Below are 24,112 nucleotides of genomic sequence, written 5' to 3' on the forward strand. Positions count from 1 at the left end.
GTTCAAAGAAGATATTGCGTTTTGCTTCAAGCATCAACAACTCATCTTCATAATACGCGCTGTCGACGCTTTCGATATTTTTTGTATCTTTCGCCATAGTGCAGGAGACGGGTTAAGTTATGCGGTAAAACAATTTATGTTCCTATACCGGGTGTGGCCTGTAATATGAGCAAAAAATTAAACTGTAGGCTGTACTCCTCATACTGACCAACATTTGTTCATCAACTTTTAAAACTAACTTGTGGTTTGATTTTTAATACACTTTAAAGTTTATTCCAAGACGCAATGTATTGCGAATTGTGTTATGTTTAAGGCGTGACAAGCAACGTCAATCACAATGATATGGCGTGGCGATGGCGTCCATTGAAGATAATATTTATTTTGTATGAAAAATAGAGAGTCAAAATACTTCATAAATTTTAAAAGTTGTAGAACAAAAGTATCACAATTTGAGGAGTATAATCTATGTTTTAATTATTTGCTCATGTTACAGGCCACACCCGGTATAAGGATACACTCTTATAAACATAAGTATACCTAAATTGCGGGTGCGGTTAATAAATTATGTTTAGGTAACTAGTTTATAAGGGCGGCGCGGAGAAAAATAATACTCATATAAATAAATACCTAAACTGCGGGAGCGTAAATAAAGAATATTTTAGGCAATATTTATAAGGGCGGTGCGGGAGGAGAACGATTCGCAATGAATGTATGAGGTGAGAAAAGGGAAAAGAAGAGAAGAGAATCCGGCTCGAAGGACCAGAAATGGAGCGGAATGTAAGCTTGAAGGACCTGCGGTAGTGCAGCCCGAAGATAGCAGGGACTATGGCTATGAGTGTTAGTTTATGTTTTTAATGGGGCCGACCTTACCTCAATGTATTTTTAATGGTTCTTGGTGGCGGCCGCCAGATGAATGGTTGGTTCGTTATATCCTCCACTTATTTTCACCTTATTCTCACTCGCGAATCGATTTTTTTTTTACGATATATTTTAGACGTATATTTTTTATGACTGACAGCACTGACTTCGATTTGAATTTTATTACGTTTTTGGCGGTTAAAAGGAGGTCGGCAAAAGGCGAGTGACATGAGAAATGAGGTCGAGTATGTCAATGAAAGAAAGAGTGAGCGATATGGATGAATGTGAATGATAATGAATGAAAAGGGGCGCGAACACAAACATTTAACCCCCTTATTCATAAACGTTTACTAAAGTTGACAAGCCGATAATAATCGTTTGTCCCTTTCCGACGTATTGGTATGATGGAAAGGGACAGACGATTATTATCGGCTTGTCAACTTAAGTAAACGTTTATGAATAAGGGGGTTAATCGATAAGTAAATACCTAAAAACTTTTTGTTTAGCTTTGTTTTTTAGCGATGTTATAGGCGTCTCGTGTCTAAAGCCTTAAGGGGCCCACTGATTAATAGTCCGCCGGACGGTATCGGCCTGTCAGTTAGAACAAAATTTTGACAGTTCCGAACAACTGACAGGCCGATACCGTCCGGCGGACTGTTAATCGGTGGGCCCCTTTAGTCCTTAAAATGTGTTTAGTAAATTACTCCTATATAAGTTTATAGTATTTCTGTATCCGTTCGAACCCTACAAAGTATGTATTTATTATCCGCATATGAAGTAAATGCAGCCATGACTCAAGCTGAGTCAACATTACATACAAAGATCCGTATTGATCATACAAAGACGCCTTAAGAAAGTCGCAGTTTCGAAACAAATTCAACGCGAACTGGCTAAAGATGGCAATATGATTCATACTCACTGTAATATTGATATTAAGCATTCCTTTTAAGTACATCATATGAGGTAAAGACGCACATGTAGGTAGTAGCTAAAATATGTGTTTGAATTATACGAATTGTTTGTTATTTGGGTTTTTTTATATTGGGCAAGTATTTTGTCCAACTACCAACAGCGGACCACACATGCATAAGTATTAGGGATGTACCGACTAGTCGCCGACTAGTCGGGAAAGCCGACTATCCGGCCACATTTGTAGTCGGCGATTAGTCGGCGACTAGTCGGCAAAAATGGCCGACTAGTCGGCACTTTATTAGTGAAAGAAAAACAGAAAAAAAGAAACCAACAGTCAATATTTACCATATGTTTTATGTCTATTTTACCAAAATACCTATTCAGGGTGTGAAAACATTTGTTCATATAATTCTCAGGTCGATCTCAACTGATTCTCGTGTAATTTCATGGCCTAGTTCTATACTTAAAGGAAATAGAAATAGAAATAGAGCCTTGGAAATACCTCCTACAAGTTATACCTACTGACGGTCTGCTCAGTACGGATATGATGGTCGTATTTGTCTACGTGACAGCGTGATAAAACGGTGTCCGTCTCTCTCTATCCCGCAGAGTTAAAAAGTGACAGTTGTTTTATCACGTGGATAAAGCGATCCATAATAGGCTTGCAGGATCGCAAAATAAAAGAAAGACAGAAATTGAACGAGGATTCTTGTGATAGGTCGTTGAACCTGTAGAGAACACCTTTTAGCCAAGCTAATATATGAATGCATTGAGACTCAAATGGAAATGGGCAGGCCACATTGCTAGATTTAATGATAAAAGATGGACACTTAAAACAACAACATGGTCAGGGCCTATAGCACAAGGAAAATGGAAACCAGGCAAGCCACGAAGGCGTTGGGCAGAAGATATTCATAAGGTCGCAGGTGCAAGCTGGATGGAGTCAGCCAAAGACCCTGAAAAATGGCATGGGTTGGAGGAGGCTTTTACCCAAACGGGGTCCATATAAAAAAAATATATTTATAATTCATGTCAAATAATATATTTATAAAACTGTTAAAACTATGGAAGAAATAAAGCTTTAATATAATTAATAATAAATATAAAAAATATATGAATAGCGCAACCAAAAGAGCAAAACTATTGTTTTTCACCTGAACTTATACGAAACTAATGATCTGGCCGACTAGCCGACTAGTCGGCCGACTAATCGGCCATTCGAGCGCCGATTAGTCGGCTAGTCGGCTAGTCGGCCAAATCAATAGTCGGTACATCACTAATAAGTATCTTTAATAAACGCTACTTTACCTAAAAAATAGGTTAAAATGTCAAAGCTAAGTCAACATCACTTGAAAAACCTTATTACCGACTTTAGGTAGGCATCTGAATATACGTGAAATGTCAGAGTAACGTCTAAACATCACCTGAAGACGTGTGAAAAGCGAGTGTTTCCGCCAGATGGCGTTTGTTGTCCATAACACTCATTAGCTGTTCTTTATTAACTAGCGCACGCGCATCTGCGACTGTTTTCATTTCATTTGCTGTTGGGGCTGCTAGGGTTCTCACGTACTGCAAATAACATTTAACATTATTTTACTTTTATATTGAATTTTAAATGTGTTAATTCAACTAATTGTTTCCTTTGAGTGTTAAAGAAGGAAGAAAAAATAAAATATATTTATTTGTGATTATAATCTGTACAGATTAATTAGAAAATATTAAATACAAATGAAATGTCAAACAGCGTCCCCTTTCGTCCTTTACAATCCTAAATATATTTTATGGACACGTCAAGGAAGTACTTAGCATGAAATATGACACAAAAATACCTTTTACTACCCTAATACTACTAAAACATTTTGTAGAATTACTAAAACACAAATATTCATAAAATGAAAATTTAACCATTTTTATAAATGCAATAAAGCAAATGTATTTAATTTATAACATGCTTACTTAACTATGTAGGCGTTGTATCACCCACAGATTTGGAAATTCAAATCTAAAGCATTAGCGGCGTGTGTCAGCCCTAACAAAAGGATTACCTCGCCCCAGCGTTTGTTATTCCAGGATCAGTCCGGATTAGCCCGAGTTCATACAACACACTTAACTGCCCATTGTTGGACCTTAAGCCCTTGCAATAGGGTGTACCCACGAATTGTCAGTTAGCAGTGGGGACGATGGTTCATAAATGACGTATGATATTTCCGGAGATAACCATAACTCCGCACTATTAAAACATAATCTCAAAGGTCAGTGATACTCTGACGTTTGCTTTACTCCTTTTTAGCTGTAAATCTTTGGGCATGATTATAAATATTATTTAGAACGTAATGCTATATGCGTACGTTTTATGTTAGATTATATTCGAAGAAACTATAAAGTTGGATTCTTAGAAGAAATGTTAGTAGAAATTAGATCATGAAAGAAAATTTATTGTAGACGTTTAATTGTAAGTTTCAACATTCTTGAATAAAGGCGAATGGTGTTTTTTGGGCTGGCGTATGGGTCCGTATTTATTTGTTACCGAATTTATTTTTTCGTCAATAAAGGAAAACTGACCAAGCCCTTCAGTGGCGTAGGCCGGATACGAACCGGCTTCTGAATCATATTCAGCCTAGACTAAGTTAGACCAAGAAAAGTCTGTAACGATTTTGATAGCATACGCAGTGAAAGTGTTATATAGAATTTTGACGCACGACCGACCTTCAATCATTCAATTAAGAAAAGAGCGTACTCCCATCTTAAAAGCCGGCAACGCGCTTACAACCCCTCCGGTGTTGCAGGTCCATGGGCGGCCGTAACCGCTTACCATCAGGTGATCCGTCTACTCGTTTGCCTCCTATGTCAAAGTTTAAAATAACACTTTCACTGCGTGTGCTATCAAAATCGTTGCAGACTTGTCTTGGTCTAACTCTAACGCCCTGGATCTCTATGCGACCCGGCCACGTCAGTATTTGTCCCTATTTCTCGAGTTCCTATATGCAATCTTTGAAAGGCTATGCGCCTTTGACCAACTCTAAAGGGCATGCATGTGCATGTTCCTCTTGTACCAAATATTTAATAAAAATAATTAGATTTCTTTCCTAGTTGACTATTACCATATTAATGTTTCCCTCTCTTTCGCCCCCAGGCCTGCGCCCCTCGCTACGTCTCGTTCGTGAATCACCGCCTGCAGCACCGCGACCCGGTGGGCGCATGCTTCGTCGCTTCGTCCTCGGACGGAAATGATGTCAAAGAATTCTCTCCTTGTCGCACCCGTGAGTATTTGACTAGACTATTTATAAGCTTTTAACTTGCCCTGACAGTGTAGGTCAAATCTTGGGAGCTAAACTTGACCCACTTCCCGATTTCCCGATAAATTGGATGACAATGCAATATTATGATGACATGGAGCTGATCTAATGATGGAGACAGGAGTTAGCCATGGGAACTCTGTGATAAAACAACGCAAACGAATTGTGTTTGGGGTTGTTCGAATTGTCTCGATGAGTATTAGCTACATTTGGAAAGAAACGAAAATAAGTTTAAAATTAGTTTGTCAAAAATATTTTTTTTGGCAAAAACTTATTTTAACCTTTTGTCTGTATTTATGACAAACTTTAAAATATTTCTTTACATCCTTGTCAAATACTGTAGTAACTATCAATTAACTGATCTGTACGGATATGATGGTCGTTTTTGTCTACGTGACAGCGTGATAACGGTGTCCGTCTCTTTCTATCCCGCAGAGTTATTACGGAAGTTATTTTATCACGTGGATAAATGTGGATAAAGTTATCCATAATCCGCCTGCTGATAAAGTGATTAAACTAAACTGCCATTCCATTCCATTCTAGACTGGCCCCACGTTGGGCGCCAACTATGAATTTAATAGTACATTTTTGGCGCCCAACTTGGGGCCAGTTTAGAATGGATATTGATTTATCACTTCATCAGATCAATTCATTGATAGTATTTGACAAAAATGCATATATGCAGTATATTTTAAAGATTAATGTAAACATACTTGATTTCGAATTGTTTTTCGGAAAAAAATAGGTAGATAAAGTTTTCTATCACAATCAATATAATCCCAATTTCACCGTTTCACATAAAAAATACTTCTTCTAAATTAGGAAAACGTATTTGGTATTTTTGTAACTTTACATATATTTTTTACGGGACAAGTAGTCATTTTTAATTTAAGGCCGAGCCACACCGGCTGCGTGTGCAGCACGTTGCGTGGCGTGCGCTGCGTGACGTGCGCAGCACCCCTGTCACACCGGGTGACGCGCACGTCACGCAGCGCACGCCACGCAACGTGCTGCACACGCCACGCAGGCGCACGCTGCAGCTCAGTCATGCGAGCAGTAAAATAAAATACTCCTGCGACAGTACCTACATCATGTTATTATAACTCTATAACTCCCGTTGCAAATGGAAGCTGCTCACCTAATGCAATTGCCTTGCAATTAGAAGAAAAAAATGTCTCATATTTGAATCGAGATAGTTGAGAGTACATAATATTGTTCACCGACGCAAAATAGTTCACAATACAACAACCTTGTTTTCCAATAGTATCGTTAATAGCTAAAATCGAATCTTTCCCACAGGCCAAATTATTTTTTTTAAGACTTATTTGTGGTAATCTTTGTGCTATATTGTAAATTTACATTCATATTAACGAAAGATTTTAATTAGTTTTTCTTTTATCACTGAATCCGTATTAAAAACCAGCACGCGCACCGGCCGAGTTGTAAATAAATACAAGTGGCTGCGCGTGTACACGCACAGCACCTATGCAGCACCGAGCTGTGCGTGTCCGAACCTGCTCGGTTCGCCCTCTCATAGGGAACGCAGTTAAACACAACGTCATCACTGCACGCAACGAAGCGACGTTGCCGCTCCGCTGCGTGGACGCGTGCACGCAGCACGCAGCCGGTTTGTCTCGTCGGAGCTGCGTTGCGTGCAAGTCACGCGTACGCGCACGTCACGCACACGTCACGCAAGCGGTGTGTCCTCTCTTATGAGTTTTCATATTCTACAACGCAGCGGGACGCGTACGTGCACGCACACGTCACGCACACGCATCCGGTGTGGTTTGGCCTTTATTCCGCACAGAATGTGAAGCTCTTCAAATCACCCAAATTTTATCCAAAACCAACACAAAAATTGACTCCATAATAAAAATCGACCTACTTTTAAATCGAGCAATATCAAATACTGTAAAGTCACTGTTGCGTGCAAAATGATCGAAGCGCGAATTCGTATCACTTCCGCCGGTAATGGCTGACGAAGTGACGACCAGCAACACGGCATTTAAAAATTCATTCAGTTATCTACCCTATCCCATTACAACAAGGTTTAGAGTCAAATATAGTAATTACAGTTATGCTTTGCTCGGCAGTTTTCTCTTTCCCACGATTTAATCGTCAACAGGAAAGAAAAAGACGGATATGGTCTTAATGATGTGCGCCTGCGGCGTACCGAATGTTGATTTATGAAGCTCAATGTTCAATTCGTGGTTTACGAAAAAAGTTAATTAATTTGCACTACATAAAAACTTGAATTATCGGTGTTATTAAGTGTTCACTGGTTATTCAATACTTTTATTGCAATATTGCTTTAACATAATTTATATGTCATTTCAAAAGACTTGCACCTGTGAAAACAACGCATAAGAGCCCAAGTTTTTAAGACAGATACTATCAGCTCTATTGAAACACACCTGTGAATGTTTTTACAATATGCATTAAGTATTTTATATTTATAACGATATCATATTATATCTATTACTGCCTCGATTGATATAGTAACAAACCAACCGACTGATAAATAAAATATTACTTCCAAACTATTTTTACACCCGGCGCAAAAAAGGATTAGTTCGGCCACTATGAGTTTGTTTGTGGCACTGGCACCATAGCTCTTAAACGGGTAAACCGAATTTGGATACAGTTTTTTATTTGAAAGCAGTTTATCAAGCGGTGATTCTTAGAAATCTTAGATATGTATTTTATTTTTTTATTTTTAAAATTATTTTTTGTTACATAACAAAACTAGCACTTATAAATATGTCATTTGAAAACTTATTAATTTTTAGGCAAAGAGGTTAAACAATAAAACCTTAGAGATAAAAAATACTGGTTACCTACACATGTTGAGTTAGCTATATGTGTATAACTTAAGCTTAATATTATATTCTATATTTATCATGTGTGTATTATATACATATATGTGTGACGTGTTTATTTCTATGTTCGTTGTTTAGATTTCAAAACCGTGGACGAGGGTGAGTGTACGGGAAGGTACAGTTCGATGTAATAACTGCACCCTGGACGTATTCGTAGTACACTTCGACACATGTAAAATGTTTTTCATTGTTCTGCCTTAACACAAAATGACATAACACATATAAACGTTTCGGCATGTTTCAAAACTGTGACTGAAATATGTCGGAAATTTTAAGAAAACTTCATAGGAAATTAAGGATGCTTTCATTTTGAAAATGGATAATTTCGATCCTCATAAAAGAATATGAGAAGGTACTTACCAAAATTTTTCAATGTGGAAATTTCGCAGTTTTGGAAACTTTTTCTCGATTGTGCCATACAATTTTAATTAATTAATTAATGTATAGTACACTACAGTAAATATATGTATCATGTCATTTTGTGTAATATTTAAGTGGCAGAATAATCCATATATCACCCAACTTTTTTATATCCTATAACTTTCCACTAAATCCCCATTTTCAGATCCCATTTAGATACCATTTTACCGCCATGAATAAATATTTCATGTAAATAAAATCACTTTATAATATATTATAGCACAAATGTCATGTCAGCATTGTGTGAATGTTGTGCGAAATCGTATCTTCACAATTTAAAAACACGCAAGGCACAATTTAGTGGTAAATGAAAAAATGGTAACACCAAACTTCGCTTCAGATATGGGGCTTTTTAAAAATCGTCATCTTAAATAGGCCCTTTGCGAATAATTCAAATTGCCCTTTGTGGTTTGTTATCGATGTTACCACTTTTTATTTTTATATAAAATTGCTCCTTGTAGTGTAAGATTGGGCTTCAATGCAAGAGCACTTCGTCAGTGACCTATTTGATGTTTCTGTTGTATTCTTCAAAACATTCATGTATTTTTTTATGTTCCAGCGAGCCATGGGAACAGGAAGACTGGGGTGTGCCAAGCTGGATTCTCTGCTGCTATTTCCAAGGTATGGTTGCCTTTTTGTATCTCCAATCATCACAATTTTGTCAACTACATAATGTGAGTTAGAGAATAAGTAGGATTGTTTATTATTAGGTATTAGTTAATGACTTTTAGAATGAAGACTTGCTTTTTATTTCTTAAACAACGAACAAACGCAATGCCGATACTGGTGCCGTTCGATAAGAAAGAAAGAAAGTTGTTTATTACTTGCTTGGGGGTATTAATGACTAGCTTGGTAACATTTGGTTTTGATTGATAACATCCTCCTTTTTTCAAAGTCGGTTTTAAGGAAAAGGTTACTGTTTCGTCCAAACAAAGAAAAGCACAAATAACCAGTATCCTGACTTCCATTTTTACCAAAAAGCACTAATTTCAAGCTTTTTATCTTAGCGCCGTCTCTTCCTTGTATAAATAGACATTAAAAAAAAACACAAATATGGCGTCCTCCCATGTCGCGATCTCTCGACCGCTTAAAAATCCAATTGTCCCAAATATAGACGCGGATAAAACAGCAATAAAACAATTCGCTATATTGAGTACTATTTCGAAATAGGACTCCGTTTTTGCAAAGACAATAAAACTTTAATAATTCATAAGGCTGCGCAAGTCACGTGCGATGTATAAAGCCTTAAACCGACAAGGTCCTAAATAACTTCAGTCACTTTGTAAGATAGGTCCTTATTCTACCAAGTGTTTACATCAGACATGGCAAAAATAAGGTATTCCCACGACCACCGTATCACGTTTTACAAGAGTTTCCTGCTAAATTTTGAATGTCTGTCGTGGGTTTGTTGCTGTATTTATGTCAAATACATACATTTATAAATCGGTATTACCTACTAATATTCATTTTAAGCATAGTCATTACAATCAGTATCAAAAAACTACCTCCGCTTGGGTCATACACATTTTATTTCTTTCCTGTAGACATCGCAAAGTTAATAATCCAAAGCTAATTATTACGCTGTACTCTAACAGGTGGGATACATTTCTGCAGTAGGTACTTGAGACTCAAATAAGAAAAACGTTACATACCTACATATGTAACCGGGTCGATAACTTTTAATGTAGGTATAATATTGTCCACAGAAGTAACCTTTTTCTAAAATGTGTTTGACCTTGACCCGTTAAAAGCCGTCATTCATTAAAAACTCGACGATGTTCCGTATTCTTTAACCATAAATAGTATGTAAAATCTTATCGCTCACTTGTATCCCAAATATTCTTCATTTTAATTTCATTTTAGTATCATTAGCTTAATTAAACTTAACTTTTAATGAAATGGTAAAACTACTTAATAAACAACATTCTTAATTACCACTGTCATATATATTATTGACAACACTAAAGGTTTATATAAATTCAGAACGATTAACCCACAATTTGGGCTTAATAAAATAAAAAGGTCATTTTATGGTCAATTTGCCTCGGTGCCTTAAATGCCGCAATCTGTTGTAAGAACTTTACCGAGTATTCTCTTGAGCGTTGCGACTGCGAGGCGAATGTTCGATCTAACCAGTATGATACTTATGATATTTAGGTGTCGGTAGGAAAGCTGAGGTGAAACTGAAAGATTACAGAAAGCTATTTCGACTAGGTAATAATTGAAGAAAGATGAATGCGTGAATGTGATTTAAATGCGCGGTACCTAAGTATTATAGATCTTACATTTGGCTGTTGAACTTACTATCGTTATGAAAAATAAAACACTAATTTAAAATTGTGCGTAATTTCATCTAAAATGTTATGTATACTTTGTATATCGGTATCGTTACATCACTAAATATTACTGTATTGAAAAGCCAAGACTTAACAGTTATTATATTGTTAATGGTTTGAATTAACTTTAGACTCGTATGCGCTAAAAAGCGATTAACATGATTCCTTTTCTGAGAAGTTTCGAGTAAAATTGCTAATGAGATGCTAATAACGCGTATTTAGTGATGTACGCGTTTATTAAAATACACTCGATTTTACTTGTATGGCAAGATATTCTTTGATTATTTATTGGCATACAGGCCTTTTACCTACCTAACTTCTACCTCCTCCTAACCTTTATAAAAATGTAAATAATGATTAAGCGCATTTGATTGTTGGTCTAAACTGCGACAGGATACCTAATTGAATTATTTTTAAAAGTACCAACCAAGTTTTTTTTTGTCGACGTACAAAATGACCAATTTCACTATCTCTACATTTATCCGTTTTTCACAAAGTAATAAAACTTAGAAAATTTTTAATAAATGAGAGAAAGCGCTTTTATTAAAATGTATTTAAGAATAAACATGTCGCTGTCAACTCTTAAGTAGACTTAATTAAGATTACAAGTTAATTAATTACATACTATTTATCTTTTTTTATGCGGGTTACCCCAAGTAAAGCTTTAAACACTGTCGTTTTGCAACCCGTATATAAAAACCCATTATCTTCAAGCCATAAATTTTGAGGGGCAAAACGTCAAAACATCTAAATAAACCATTTAAATTCATCTCACAAGGGTCCCTAATACCTTAACAATAAAATGTACCCCTAATAAAACACGTTATCATATTAGATTAGGTGTGTAACGAAATCAGGGACCCTCAGGGATGTTATCTGGAATAATTTTATGGTTAGTTTTATTTATTTGACGTGTGTAAAAACGTGAGCGTTTTTTACAACTCTTGGTCTGTTTTTGGCGTAAAACTGTTTTTTTAAACGTAATCTTTTAAAGAAATGAAACGGGTATTACTCAGCAAACATCTTACTTTTAATATGATCGCTCCCTTTCTTAATTTTGTACCATTTATACATGCAAAAAATCGCGTCTTATACCAATTATCAATCCTCTGTATATTTTTTAAAGTGCTAATTAAATACATTTTAATAAATACTATTAAAAAATAATAATGAGAGAAAAGTTTTATTAAAAGCTCGCAAGTAAAATAATTCACACGAAACCTAACTAACGCATAATGATGTATACAGATGTAGTGCATACTTATTTTCCATCGTTTTTTCACGGAAACGTACGAACGTGTTTTGCTATTTCAGTCAGTCTCGGTACAAAAAGTGCTGAGGTTGACTGAAGTAGCATGACAAATACTAACTAACGTACGATGGAAAAAATATACACTACATCTGTAATACGCTACGTACAGTCAGCAATAATAAATAGTAACGGATGAAGCAACGCTCCAAAAGTAACGAATTTGCTTCGAAACAGAGATATATCCCTATAGAATGATGTCTCTTTTTGTGGTACTATAAGATAATTTTGATACGTAGTCAAATCCGTTACTCTTGATTTGACTGACTGTACTTAGTACTAAGTTTTTTCTTTGAAACGGCGGCGCCGTAACAGATGTTTGTCTTTCGGCGAACAGTAGCACATCTCAAGATGCCGCCATCTCTATTATACTTCAAATTACTCTTAACCAAGCCACAACTAAATCTATTCAAAAATATACTCTGTTTCCTAAGCCTGTAGATTCAAAATCAAACAACGGTGACATTATTTGAACAACTCGGACACCTAAGTCTTATACGTGCTTGGTTTCGCTAAGCGCATCCACAACATATACCTATTACATTTGAACTGAACAAGCGCAGAGCGTTTGACTCAAAATACCAATATAAATTGATCTCTGATTACCTAAAGATACTTTTCTACTCGTCGACATTAATGGCTGAATGAAGACTTCGTATACCAAACTATATTTTCACACTTTTCATTATGAGTTCCCGACTCAACTATAATGACTTCTTACGAAACACTTTAGAGAGCTATTATGAATTTGACCAATCTCGTATCGGTGCGGTAAACAAGACAAAATCAAACGATGGAACAAAATACATCAACGCGCTTCTATATAATGGAAAAAAAATTCGCTGATGTCTTTTGTTATATAATTTTATCTATTTACTGAGATACTTACCTAATTTTGTTTAAATTATTTAGATTGTACTTATAGTAGATAAATTATTATTTTAGGTGACTGATAGAAAAAGAATTGTACACAATAGTACCTAATAGAATCAATCTTTTCAATCTCGTACAGTCGCCATCAGATATATCGGAGCGGCTAAGGCGCTCACAAATATCTGAACACGCCTATATATTGTCAAGGCGTTAGAGTGCCTGTTCAGATATTGTGAACACCTTGGCCGCTACGGTGTATCTGATGGCGACTGTACCTTAATTAGGCCACTCAGCAAGCTTCGTGGCCTAAACACGGTACTCGACTGGAAAGCTCTAAAATACTAGATATACTGGTCTAGAGGTAGTAACATTGTTCTATCTGAGACTATGTATTGTGAAATAATAGCAGTGCTAAAACAGTGCAAAGCACTAAAACGCAACATACCTGCCTTGAATTTACGTCGTATGTCCACATACTTAAGATAACACATTAACATGTTAGAAAGACGTAAAGGATTTTAGTTGTCTCGAACTGTTTCTGAGCGCAAGCGAGCTTTTGCCTTCGACTATCCAGTATTATATGGTCTCTAGAGACGTAGGAACTTTATGTAGTCAGATATCAAATAGCTTCGGCTAAGTACAGGAAAGGTAAAGGGTATAACAAGCCAAACGCACATACAACATTTTGTCCACAAAGTGACCGCCGTATGTCCACGGTAAGGTTCATTTGATGTGCGATAAAAGTGAATAATTGTAGACGTTTGTGCAACAGTTTAAAGTTAGTATTGCACCGGTTTGATGTTCCTTTTTATACCTTAAATGGACGTTGAGGTGTTAAAGAGTTTATTCCACGGTTCCTTTTAAGTCTTTTAACGGCGATTTAGAGTTTAGATTTAATCTACATTATGGTTAACTAGAGATTTACCAGCCCCTTTGTTTAGCTGTCAAGTAAACTAACACATTAATTACTAGTAGGTATGTTATACGAGTTATACGAACCTTCAAATTATTGGAATAACGGGATTTCTTCGCTCCAAAAAAATATGTTTATGCTTAATCTTTTCGTAAATGTAAAGCGCGAAAATGTAAGTTTCGAAATTGTAAAAGTTCAATAAACACTGAATAATGAAATCGAAATTATAGCGGCCTCTTTTAATGAATACTTACCATAGTTTTTAGGGTTCCGTAACCAAAAGATAAAAACGGGACCCCTATTACTAAGACTCCACTGTCCGTCTGTCTGTCACCAGGCTGTATCTCATGAACCGTGATAGCTAGACAGTTGAAATTTTCACAGATTATGTATTTCTGTTGCCGCTATGACAAAAAATAGATACTAAAAAGTACGGAACCCTCAGTGTACGAGTCCGACTCGCACCTGTCCGGTACTCTTTGCCACACATGTGTGTAAAGTTTAGCTTATATTGTTATAAAATTTACTTAAGATTCCGACCTTTAACAGTTTTTTAATCATTAGTATCATTACCTATGTTGTCTATTGAGAAATATAGTCGTCAGAATTTATTTATTTACCGTATGAATAAGTTAGTTTATTGACAGAGTTATAAATCATTCCGTTTCAATCGCAATGAAACGACTTAAAAAGGCCTGCCAACTTTAAAGGCAAACGTTGGAATAAGCGCACAGACATCCTTATAAAGGGGCATGAATATATTCCGAAATATGTCACATTTGTATCTTATTGCAACGCTACCCTTTGTAATACAAAATTCCCTGTCACTACGAGTTTACCAATATGGCTCGTCCGTAAGCGTCTTGGTGTGGTTACCCATTTCTTAAAGTTGCAGAGTTATATGCTCAAGACCAGTAAACTCTCGACTTGAAAATTTGTTACAAGGGTTATAACATGCCTTCGCACTAGCCCAATGAAGACTGGGAATTCCAAAATACCTTTGAATTTATTCCCAAAATGTGTTTTCTCACGATGTTTTCCTTTATCGAAAAATCTTGAGCCATAGAAAGTCACTCCTTACTACTAGTTAGTAACCACCAGCCGGATTTTGAAACGATGACCTCCACCAGAAGCCGCTGGCTTTGCCGGTCAGCTTTTACTGGTGTTTATTCTGGTTACCAAGAGCGTTAGACTCGCTTTCCTTCGTCATTATAGTTGGAATAACTTTAGCAAAATAGCCGATGCGGCAGTCATTTGCAGACAATAGCGTTTCGGCGGGAGCGGACGCCTTGACCGCTTACGGAATAAGGATTTGTCTGCTTTTATACTCTTTGCAAGTATTTACGGGCTGACTTTGTATGTTTGTTTTTGTAAACACATTTTGTACATTTATTCTATTTGTCAGAATCACCCACTAGAGGTACGTGGTAGTTATCAGGGCCATAGTCCTAGTAGAACAAGTAGGTGAAATTAGATGGAAAAGTTGAATTGGGTTAACATCTCATCTCTTTATGTTTTTCTCTTGACTAAACATTATTCTTAACCACAAGAACTATACAATCTCTCAACCACGGGCTTTTTTTGTTGGTGACCGTTGCATTTTCGGTTACGCTTGACTGACTAGGCTTCAACCCTACGAAATTGGTTTTCTGGAGGTTTATCAGGTTGTTAATGGGTCAAAAGTAGCTTGAAATGGGTTCGTTTAAAGCGCGCGGTTGTATTATGCGATAATCGCCCATTTTACATCAAATAATCGAATGATACTACTTTGTTCTACGCAGCGGTAAGCGCATTGTCATTTTTCCTACATTTCGCATCGCATAAAACTTATTATGCTTCGCTATTACTTTTTTATTTGAACTTGGGCGGACACGCTTAGAAATGGAGACCAAAGGTGTAAAATTGCGTTTTTCCTTCACCGGGAATCTGTCAATCCCATCAAACTAGTTGGAAAGCGGTGCCTTTCATATGTTAACGCAGTCAATAATCACAATAACAAAGGCTAATTTTATCTGTCATAAAGTTGGCACTTTCACAACTTAATATTCAATTATTGGCAATCGCTTTATGGATCATAAAATGCATGTTACGTGGCAGATTTACCCTTTGAATGGCTGACAATATGGTTGGGGTGCTGTTATTGCTGCCGCCTTTAAAATATAGTTTATGTATGCAAAATAGGTACACAATGTTGTCAAAGAAGACCGACAGGTTTTGAAAGGCTAAGCAAAGCTTAGGCTTTGGTCTCCGGTTGACGCAGTACGCTGCGTACAGCGTTACAATATTTGGAAAAACAGCATTTACGTATACTACTTATTTTACTACTTTATTTTTCTTCTTAGAGAATATAACCAAACGGAGAGGTCATTAACAGGCGTTCCCCTCTGTCGAAAATAGGCGGCCAATGGTCAACCACATGTATGGACTGACGTTTATCTGACATGACGTTCCTATACATTTGATGTGCCCCTCCCCCGCAAAAAACGGCAGACTATTTTGTACCAAAAATTATAGACATGGCGTCTCCGTTGGTTATATCCTCTAAGTTTTTCTTAGATCGTGACACTGGGCCTTTAACGTTGGCTGGATACAACGGCAAAAGCGTTTAAAAACAAGATTATCATCTTGTTGTTATCATACACTAAAATACCTATAATAATTATCGCATGACAAGAACGCGCGGTTTGTGCGGTATGTTATGTTTCAAACAATGTTTTGTTTGTAATAAACAAAGAGAAAACGCGTGCATAAATATTAATTTTACGCCAAATTGAAAAGGCTAACTTTCTTCGTAGCTAAATAAGCGCTGACCACAGAGTAAAAAAACAACTTTTCAAATCTCTTATATCACTCAAAAATTGTTTGCAACTTGAACTTTTTTCAATGGTCTTAAGATTGTAGTTTGAATGAAATAAATATGTTCATAAAAGGCTATAATAAGGCTGTACCTTTGTCGGAGTAAACATTGGTTTTGGGAGATTTAGTATTGATTTATGTCTTCGAGTGGTTTCTTTGGAAATGTCCGTGTAATGGTAGAGTTTTATCCAAAAAGGCCTATGGTTATTCAATGATCGATGGAGGTTGACCGTTTAGACTTGAAGAACAGAATGCTGTAAGTTATATACCTACCGTATGGCCCTGAATTTAAATTGGGATTGCGAAAGAACGGGTAGGTAGGTATAGACCAGTAATGTTGTTAACGAATGATCTGGTTCAGGACGAGGACTTTTTGACGAGGGTAAATAGTAGAAGAGCATGATCTGATCTCCCACAAGGATCTCCTCAACGATCGGATACCCTCATCCAACAGTTTTCTTTCTGTACAAAAGATAGTACGAAGTTCTGTACGAAAGCCCACAGACTTCGCTGGTTCGGTCACCTACTCAGAATGGGAGAGGATCGGACTGTCAAGAGGGCGTTCTTGGGATGACTGACTGGTGAGTCGGTCCAGATATCGCTGGGAAGACTGTATGACGGCGGAGCTGCTTCAGCTTCGCGTCAGTATCGCGGCAGGTAGTTGCGCAGGATCGGGACAGATGGCACGCTTTCCTTTCGGAGGCCAAGATTATCTTTGGATCGCTGAGCCAAAATAGTAAATTAATTAGCTGATATACTTATGACGTATGTATAATAAATACCTACTCTACTCACTACCGACCCAGCCAGTTTGAAACCTGGCTTACCTACTAGGCAGAGCGATTTTACCTGACTTTTACAAAAAAAGAAACATTAACAGTTGGAGAAATACCCGTTGAAAATTGTTAATACCTTGTAGTTATTTTCGCATTAGCATGCTCTAAAGGGCATACAAGCGCCGCCGCGCAACTGCCGCTCCATTCTCTCTGCTTGCATGTTGTCAGGATAACCAATATTCAAATAACCTCGAAAACTCTAAGAACTAAGATAAACATAATACTGGGCTATAACCGCGAAAATCGAAGTTCGCAAATTGTGGGCATTTTTCTCTGTTACTCTTATTACGCCTTCATAGGAGTAAAAGAGAATGATCCCCGCAATTTGCGAATTTCGGTTTTCGCGGTAGCCCCTCAGGTGCTTGACGCGATCCCACAGTACATGTCATCTTGAAACTTAACTCATTGTCACTAAAGGTGACAGCAAGGTGAGTAAGGTGTCATCTATTGGGCATTAGCATGTCAAGCACTACCTTACCTTATGCGTTTTGAAGTCCACTATTAATGCACCGATGTTTTCTGGACATTCATTGTTTAAGGAACCTTAAATATGTAAGAAGAAGGAAGGCCTCTTACGGTTTTGCTTATGGTCCTGCTGCGTTTAGACACAGCTATCTGCTAAAGCGAGAGTGCAATACCTCTATTACAGTCCCACTCTAGCAACTTCCTTTCTGCCATGTAGGTTCTTGAGTCATATCGCCATGAAGGACCTAAATATTTTAGGTTGCCTTAAATCTTAGAAAATTTAATAACTGGAGTCGCCTTTAAGAACTTACCCCATTGTCGAAAAACTTGCACATTTGTGCAAACTTTTGTATGGACTGACATGGGGCCAAATTCGACACGTACAACTGTCAGATTTCGCATCCACGTCAAATCAACAGTTGATTTTATTGCATACTGAGTGTTGATTCCATCAATGGTGGATTATATATTTTGGTACAACCAAAACTCAACTTTAAACTAAGGGTGGTTCGGTTTGGTTTGCTTGTCACCCTAACTGTGGATTGTTAATTTCAAATTTTGACATTGTACGTATTCGAGAACTTATGATTTTTCCCACATCAACGGGAGATCAACACGGTACGTCAAACGTCGCTTGTCGAATAGGGGTCATGGCTATTTGTACGTTACGTACAAATAATGCAGAAATAGCAATGCATTTGACGTCCCCGCAGCCAGACTTTTTCATACAGAAAATGACAGCAATGACGTCTTCAGTTACTAAAATGCTCTAAGCCTTAGATACTGTTCTTCAGTGTATGGCTTTAGTTTAGAGTTTGCTTTGTAACTTATTTGGATCGTGCAAGTCCATCACCTGTCTTTCTATGCATACCTACACTGTGGAAGCGTTTGCTAGCATGCAAATAATAAATACATATATGATTTGACTAGAAATCCGGTGTTACCAAGTAATATTTTGGATTACCTTTATTGAATGTCTACTCTTTCTTACCGTATAATATTTACGAGAAGCTATACTTAATCCTCGGTGTACGTCGGCAATAAGCCTGCGCGCAACGTCGCATATTCATCGCGGCGCGGCGCGGGCGCACGATTCAATGCTAAATCTAATGTCCTAGCTTTTATTGATTTTAGGGCTGTCTCCTTTTGGTGGCGTGGGAAAGTTAAAGTTATATTTTCTTTGGATAAATGATGTACCTATGCCCACTTTTAAAAGCTAATACCGACTATAGTTGATACCATAACTAGTTAACTAGCTATACAATACACCAGTGGCGGCGCGTCCATAAAAGCCGATTCCCACCGGCTTGCCTGTTTTTGGACATTTGAGCAGAGTTGTAAAGGACATATGTAAGCCAAATTAGCCCCGGCTTGCCTATGGATACGTTTGACGCGCCGCCACTGCAATACACCTATAATTTCTTAGATACTTGCAAATTGCTTGTTCCTTGTAAGATTATGTACTAATAGTATAAGCGTCACACATGCAAAAATGATCTAAGTTATTTGATTTGTTTTGGTATTGGCCCCTACATTTAGGTACTTTTAGGTAAATTTACGAAAACTGGCGCGGATTTTATATGAGAATTTTGAATTAACCTACATGTAATTAATATGCTTTACAACCTGTATATTCGGTAGGTACATATACATAGGTATTATAATTATCTATACGTAATTTTCTCATTGTCGATCAATCAATCAACAAAGATACTCCGACAAAAACACCCGATTGACAAAACTAACAAAGCAAAACACATGTTTAACATTTTTTTAAGCGGTTTTTTTGTGAAGTTTTTATCAAAGCTCCGAGCTTTCATTGAGATATCTTATGCCTTCGTCAACTCTGTTAACTCACAATAAGCCTTATTGCCAAGATATAAGGTACATTGACAGTCAATTAAAGGTGCTGGTATTACTACGTTCACACGAATACATTTTGTCTTTTTTTGTTGAAGGTTATCCTTAAGGGTTTTAAGTAAATCTGTAGTTCTGTTTTGAGTACAACAATGATTTGAAAGCGGAAGCAGTGGTGATGATGATGACTTGATATTTATTTTATTTTTTTTAATTTTACAAAACTTGAGAATTCTACGTAAAATATTTCAAAACCTTTAGGTACTTACCAAACTAATAATTTTCTGGGTCTACTTAGTCAATTTACATAGAAGAAGATATACCTAATATCACAAATATATTATATCCAATGGAACGTAATGCTACTATTTAAACTTGTCATTGAAAAAAACTGAAGCAAAACAAGGATGCAACAAGGACTTTGTCACTGTCACCTCTTGTTTATGTTTACATACAAGTGAATGCCAGTGAGCGGGATCGAGTATTTTTTTGTCACAATAGGTGTAACACAGACACGAGAACTGATTATTTTCAGTAGCAACTCTAGTGCGCCGAGTAGATGTAACCTTTTACAAAGGTAGTTAGAATTTTGGTAGACATGAGAAAAATTATGTTAATTTCCTAGTGGTTACTGTACCTATTGAGAGCTATAAAAATCAATAGACTGGATTTAACTAAAGTTTTTAAATACATTAAACAATTTACTTACTTTTTTTTATGAAATTGATTATATTGATTACTATTTCACTTACAAGTGCTTTTGGAACTATTTAATCAAATTAGATTCCTACATTTAGAAGGTACTTATCTCAAAAAAATCCCGGCCAAATTACTTTGAAGATGCGTTCTCTGCGACATTTACTTACACTTTACAATAATGTAAACTTCCTAGTACACATGCGTAGATTATAATAAAAGTACACAGATTTATAACACCATGATAACCATGGGACTCCACTTAAAATATCGTAAAAATGAACTCTCCAGCTTCATCTATCCTGACACCCCCAATCAGGCGGCCGAAGTGGAGAGTGGACCTATAAAAATATACAGGCCAGTCGTAAAAACAGGGCTATCAAACGACACTTTGTACTCGGGGCTTGATTGCCATGTGTTAATTTCAATTGATCTTTTAGAGCACATTTGATACAGTGAAAGTGGTGAAACTTATAAGCAAAACACAGTTCAAATAACATTTTTTTTTAATTCAAGATATACAATTGGTCCGTGGTCCATAAAAAAATTCTCGCAGGATGCCACTTTTTCTCGATTGTCAGTTACATTATTGTCAGGCGCTAAAGAATGTAGTAATGTTTATTATTATTTCTTTATTTTTTTATTTTCTCAGCATTTCATAAAATACTGGTGTAATGGGATGCACGGGCCAAAGCCAAGTGCATCTCATATTAATCTTCAAGGTTTTGATTGTTTTGGGTTTGGTTTGATCCGGGTAGAGTTTGTGTAACAGATGGACGTTGATTCTGTGTGGTAGGGAGCTGTAGATCATTGTGAAGAAATTTTCTAACTATTCGGCATGTGTTCAGAATAACTGCTTTTTGCATTACTACGTATGAAGACGGCGGCAAAGACAGGGTTTTTATGGAGGCATGTAGCTGTTGTGGGATAACACCTGTAGTGGACAAAACGATAGGAACTATGGTAACGGTTCTGAGTTTCCACATCCTGGCTATTTCATCCTTAAGGTCAATATATTTAGTTAACTTTTCTGCTATTGTACTTTGAAGATTATGTGTGTTCGGGATTGCAATGTCAATTAAGAGGGCAGTTTTATTAATTTTGTCCACTACAGTGATATCCGGTCTATTGAAATGTGTTGTGCGGTCAGTTAAAATGGCTCTGTCAAAATACATTCTATGCGTCTGGTTTTCTAAAACACTGTTTGGCGTATATTTGTAGTAGGCGGTTGCTGGTTGGGGAATCAATTTGTATTTCATTGCTAGTCTCTGGTGTACAATATTGGCTACCTGGTCATGTCTGTGCTTGTAATCGGTCTGAACTATTGCTCTGCATGCTCCTGTGATGTGCTGAATGGTTTCTCCTGGGCTATTGCATTTTCTGCATAAATCTGCGGTTCTATTTTTCATGATAAATTTTTGGTAATTTCTGGTCTCGATTACTTGGTCTTGAATAGCAATTATGAAGCCCTCAGTCTCCGGGAAGAGCTCGCCACGATTCAGCCATGCGTTCGACGCCACTATGTCGACATTGGGTTGGCTCAAATCATGGCGGTGCCTACCGTGTAGAGACTTTGCACTCCATTCGGCTATTTTGGTTTTGTGGTCGGTGATTGTTGCTGTTTTTTGGGTAGCTCGGTCTTTCAGGTTTAATTGTGTAAACTGGTTATCATTTTGTTCTATGGCTTTATGGATAATAGATGTATTCGATTTTTGATGAAAGTATGTTCTCAATGTTGTAATTTGTTTATTGTGTAGGTTAATTATATCCGTTATACCTCTGCCGCCTTCTTTTCTCGGTAGGCTTAGTCTTTGAATACAAGATCTTGGATGGTGTTTTCTAAACTTAGTCAATGAAGTGTTTATTGTTCGCTGAAGATTCTTAAGATCTGATTTACTCCATTTAATTATGCCAAACGAGTACGTCAAAACTGGTATTGCATACGTATTTACTGCTTTAACGGTGTTTCTTGAATTCAACTGGGTTTTGAATATGGAGTGAAGTCTATGCTTGAATTGCACCTTTAATTTATTCTTAGTTTCCCTGTGATGTATCTGTTGTGATTGAAAATAGCCTAAATACTTGTACCCTGTGTTTTCATCTAGTGGATCTATTATTTCTCCTGACTCTAAGGTATAACTGTGTTTGTAGACTCTTCCTGCTTTAACTGAGTTGATTTTACATTTGTCAATTCCAAATTGCATTTGAATGTCATGTGAGAATTCTTCAGTTAAATTTGCCAGTTGTTCCAGGTCTGTTTCGTTAGAAGCATACAACTTGATGTCGTCCATGTAAAGAAGGTGGTTCAGATGTATTTTGTCGTTTTCCGTCTGTCTGTTAAGTCTGTCATTCATCATCAATTTAAGTGGGTGTCCTTTGTGTGTGTTATTAAGTGTATTTATTATTATGAGCCTATATTGTCCCACTGCTGGGCAAAGGCCTCCCTCTTATTTCTCCACGTATCCCTGTCACCTGAAGTCTCCCACCAGTCTCTCTCATAGGTGTCAAGCTCATCCCGCCATCTCCGACGAGGTCTGCCGTGACGCCTTACAGTCCGTGGGACCCAGCGGGTGGCTGTTTTCGCCCACAGATCATCCGGCATACGGCAGACGTGTCCCCCCCAGTCCCATTTAAGCTTGGCGGCAGTTTCAGCTACGTCAGTGATTATAATATATTTATATAACTACGTAGTAATGTTATATACAAATAATATAAATTGCTGTAAGTTTCTCTAAATTATCGTTGTGATTTGAGTTGTATAATGTATACAAATATCAGTATTAAAAACCAAGTTGTTAGTTGTATATTCTTTGTTACTACTATGAGCATGATTTAGTTAGGGTTTTGAAAATTACATTCGTTTTTATTTAATATTTAAGTGCCCTTGAGACACAACACCAACTTATTTGCTGTTGTAAAAGGCCTCACTGAATTGATTAAAGTAGTTTATTGCATAATTAGAACCTAAAGTAGCTGTTACGTCTATGTTCAAAAGTCTATTAAAAAAACGTACCTATTTCAATCGTATGGATCTTACTACCTTTGCTATCTGTAGTGTCATGTAATGGAAGTGATTGAATAGTTTATATCGGCTGCCATGTGGTGACAGTTGTTTGTACTTACATTGATTTTTCAAGTATCTTGTTCAGTTAAGTGTTTGGATCTTACGGACATCTGTTTTTTAACTGATTTGATAAATACAATAAAAATTTTACTTTTTGACATATTATTGATATTATAAATAAAAATATACATTCAATTCAAAACGCAACTATTTTATAAAATACTCGTTACATTCAGAATAGCACCCACATGATCTAGGTAAACGTTTTTAATGATATCTTGAATAATACCTTGAACAATACAGACAAATGAGATAAAATTCTGACCTGGGCGGTGAAGCGTAAGTTAAAAAAACAATGCTAGCAATGAAAAAAGATATTGCTAAGATAGGTTGACACACAAAAATAAACACTAGATAATCTTAAACTAAGTCTGAGAAAATCAAAGATTACATAAACTGCAACAATTTTTTCTCTTCTTTCCAGGATGTCAACGGATTCGAGCGTTTATTCATGGGAGCACCTGGCAGCTGGTACTGGCAAG

The 24,112-nt window shown here is 36.8% G+C and overlaps 2 protein-coding genes across 7 annotated transcripts in view; one reads left to right on the forward strand and one right to left on the reverse strand.

Moving 5' to 3' along the window:
* LOC134665434 (uncharacterized) overlaps positions 1 to 24,112 on the reverse strand; it is a 579,666-nt gene that overhangs the window by 534,086 nt on the left and 21,468 nt on the right. The window lies entirely within an intron of this gene.
* The window catches only part of LOC134665393 (integrin alpha-8), a 169,643-nt gene that overhangs the window by 129,659 nt on the left and 15,872 nt on the right, over positions 1 to 24,112 (forward strand). For 4 of the 6 annotated variants that reach the window (XM_063522329.1, XM_063522331.1, XM_063522334.1 and 1 more), the window contains 4 exons: positions 4,904 to 5,030; positions 8,024 to 8,044; positions 8,925 to 8,986; positions 24,055 to 24,112. In XM_063522329.1, the coding sequence (XP_063378399.1) occupies positions 4,904 to 5,030; positions 8,024 to 8,044; positions 8,925 to 8,986; positions 24,055 to 24,112 (268 nt within the window). The remainder of the gene's footprint in view (positions 1 to 4,903; positions 5,031 to 8,023; positions 8,045 to 8,924; positions 8,987 to 24,054) is intronic. The other 2 variants (XM_063522330.1, XM_063522332.1) reach the window with 1 other exon arrangement.

This window comes from Cydia fagiglandana, chromosome 6 (assembly GCF_963556715.1).
Source record: "Cydia fagiglandana chromosome 6, ilCydFagi1.1, whole genome shotgun sequence".
In the NCBI taxonomy this organism is placed as follows: domain Eukaryota; kingdom Metazoa; phylum Arthropoda; class Insecta; order Lepidoptera; family Tortricidae; genus Cydia; species Cydia fagiglandana.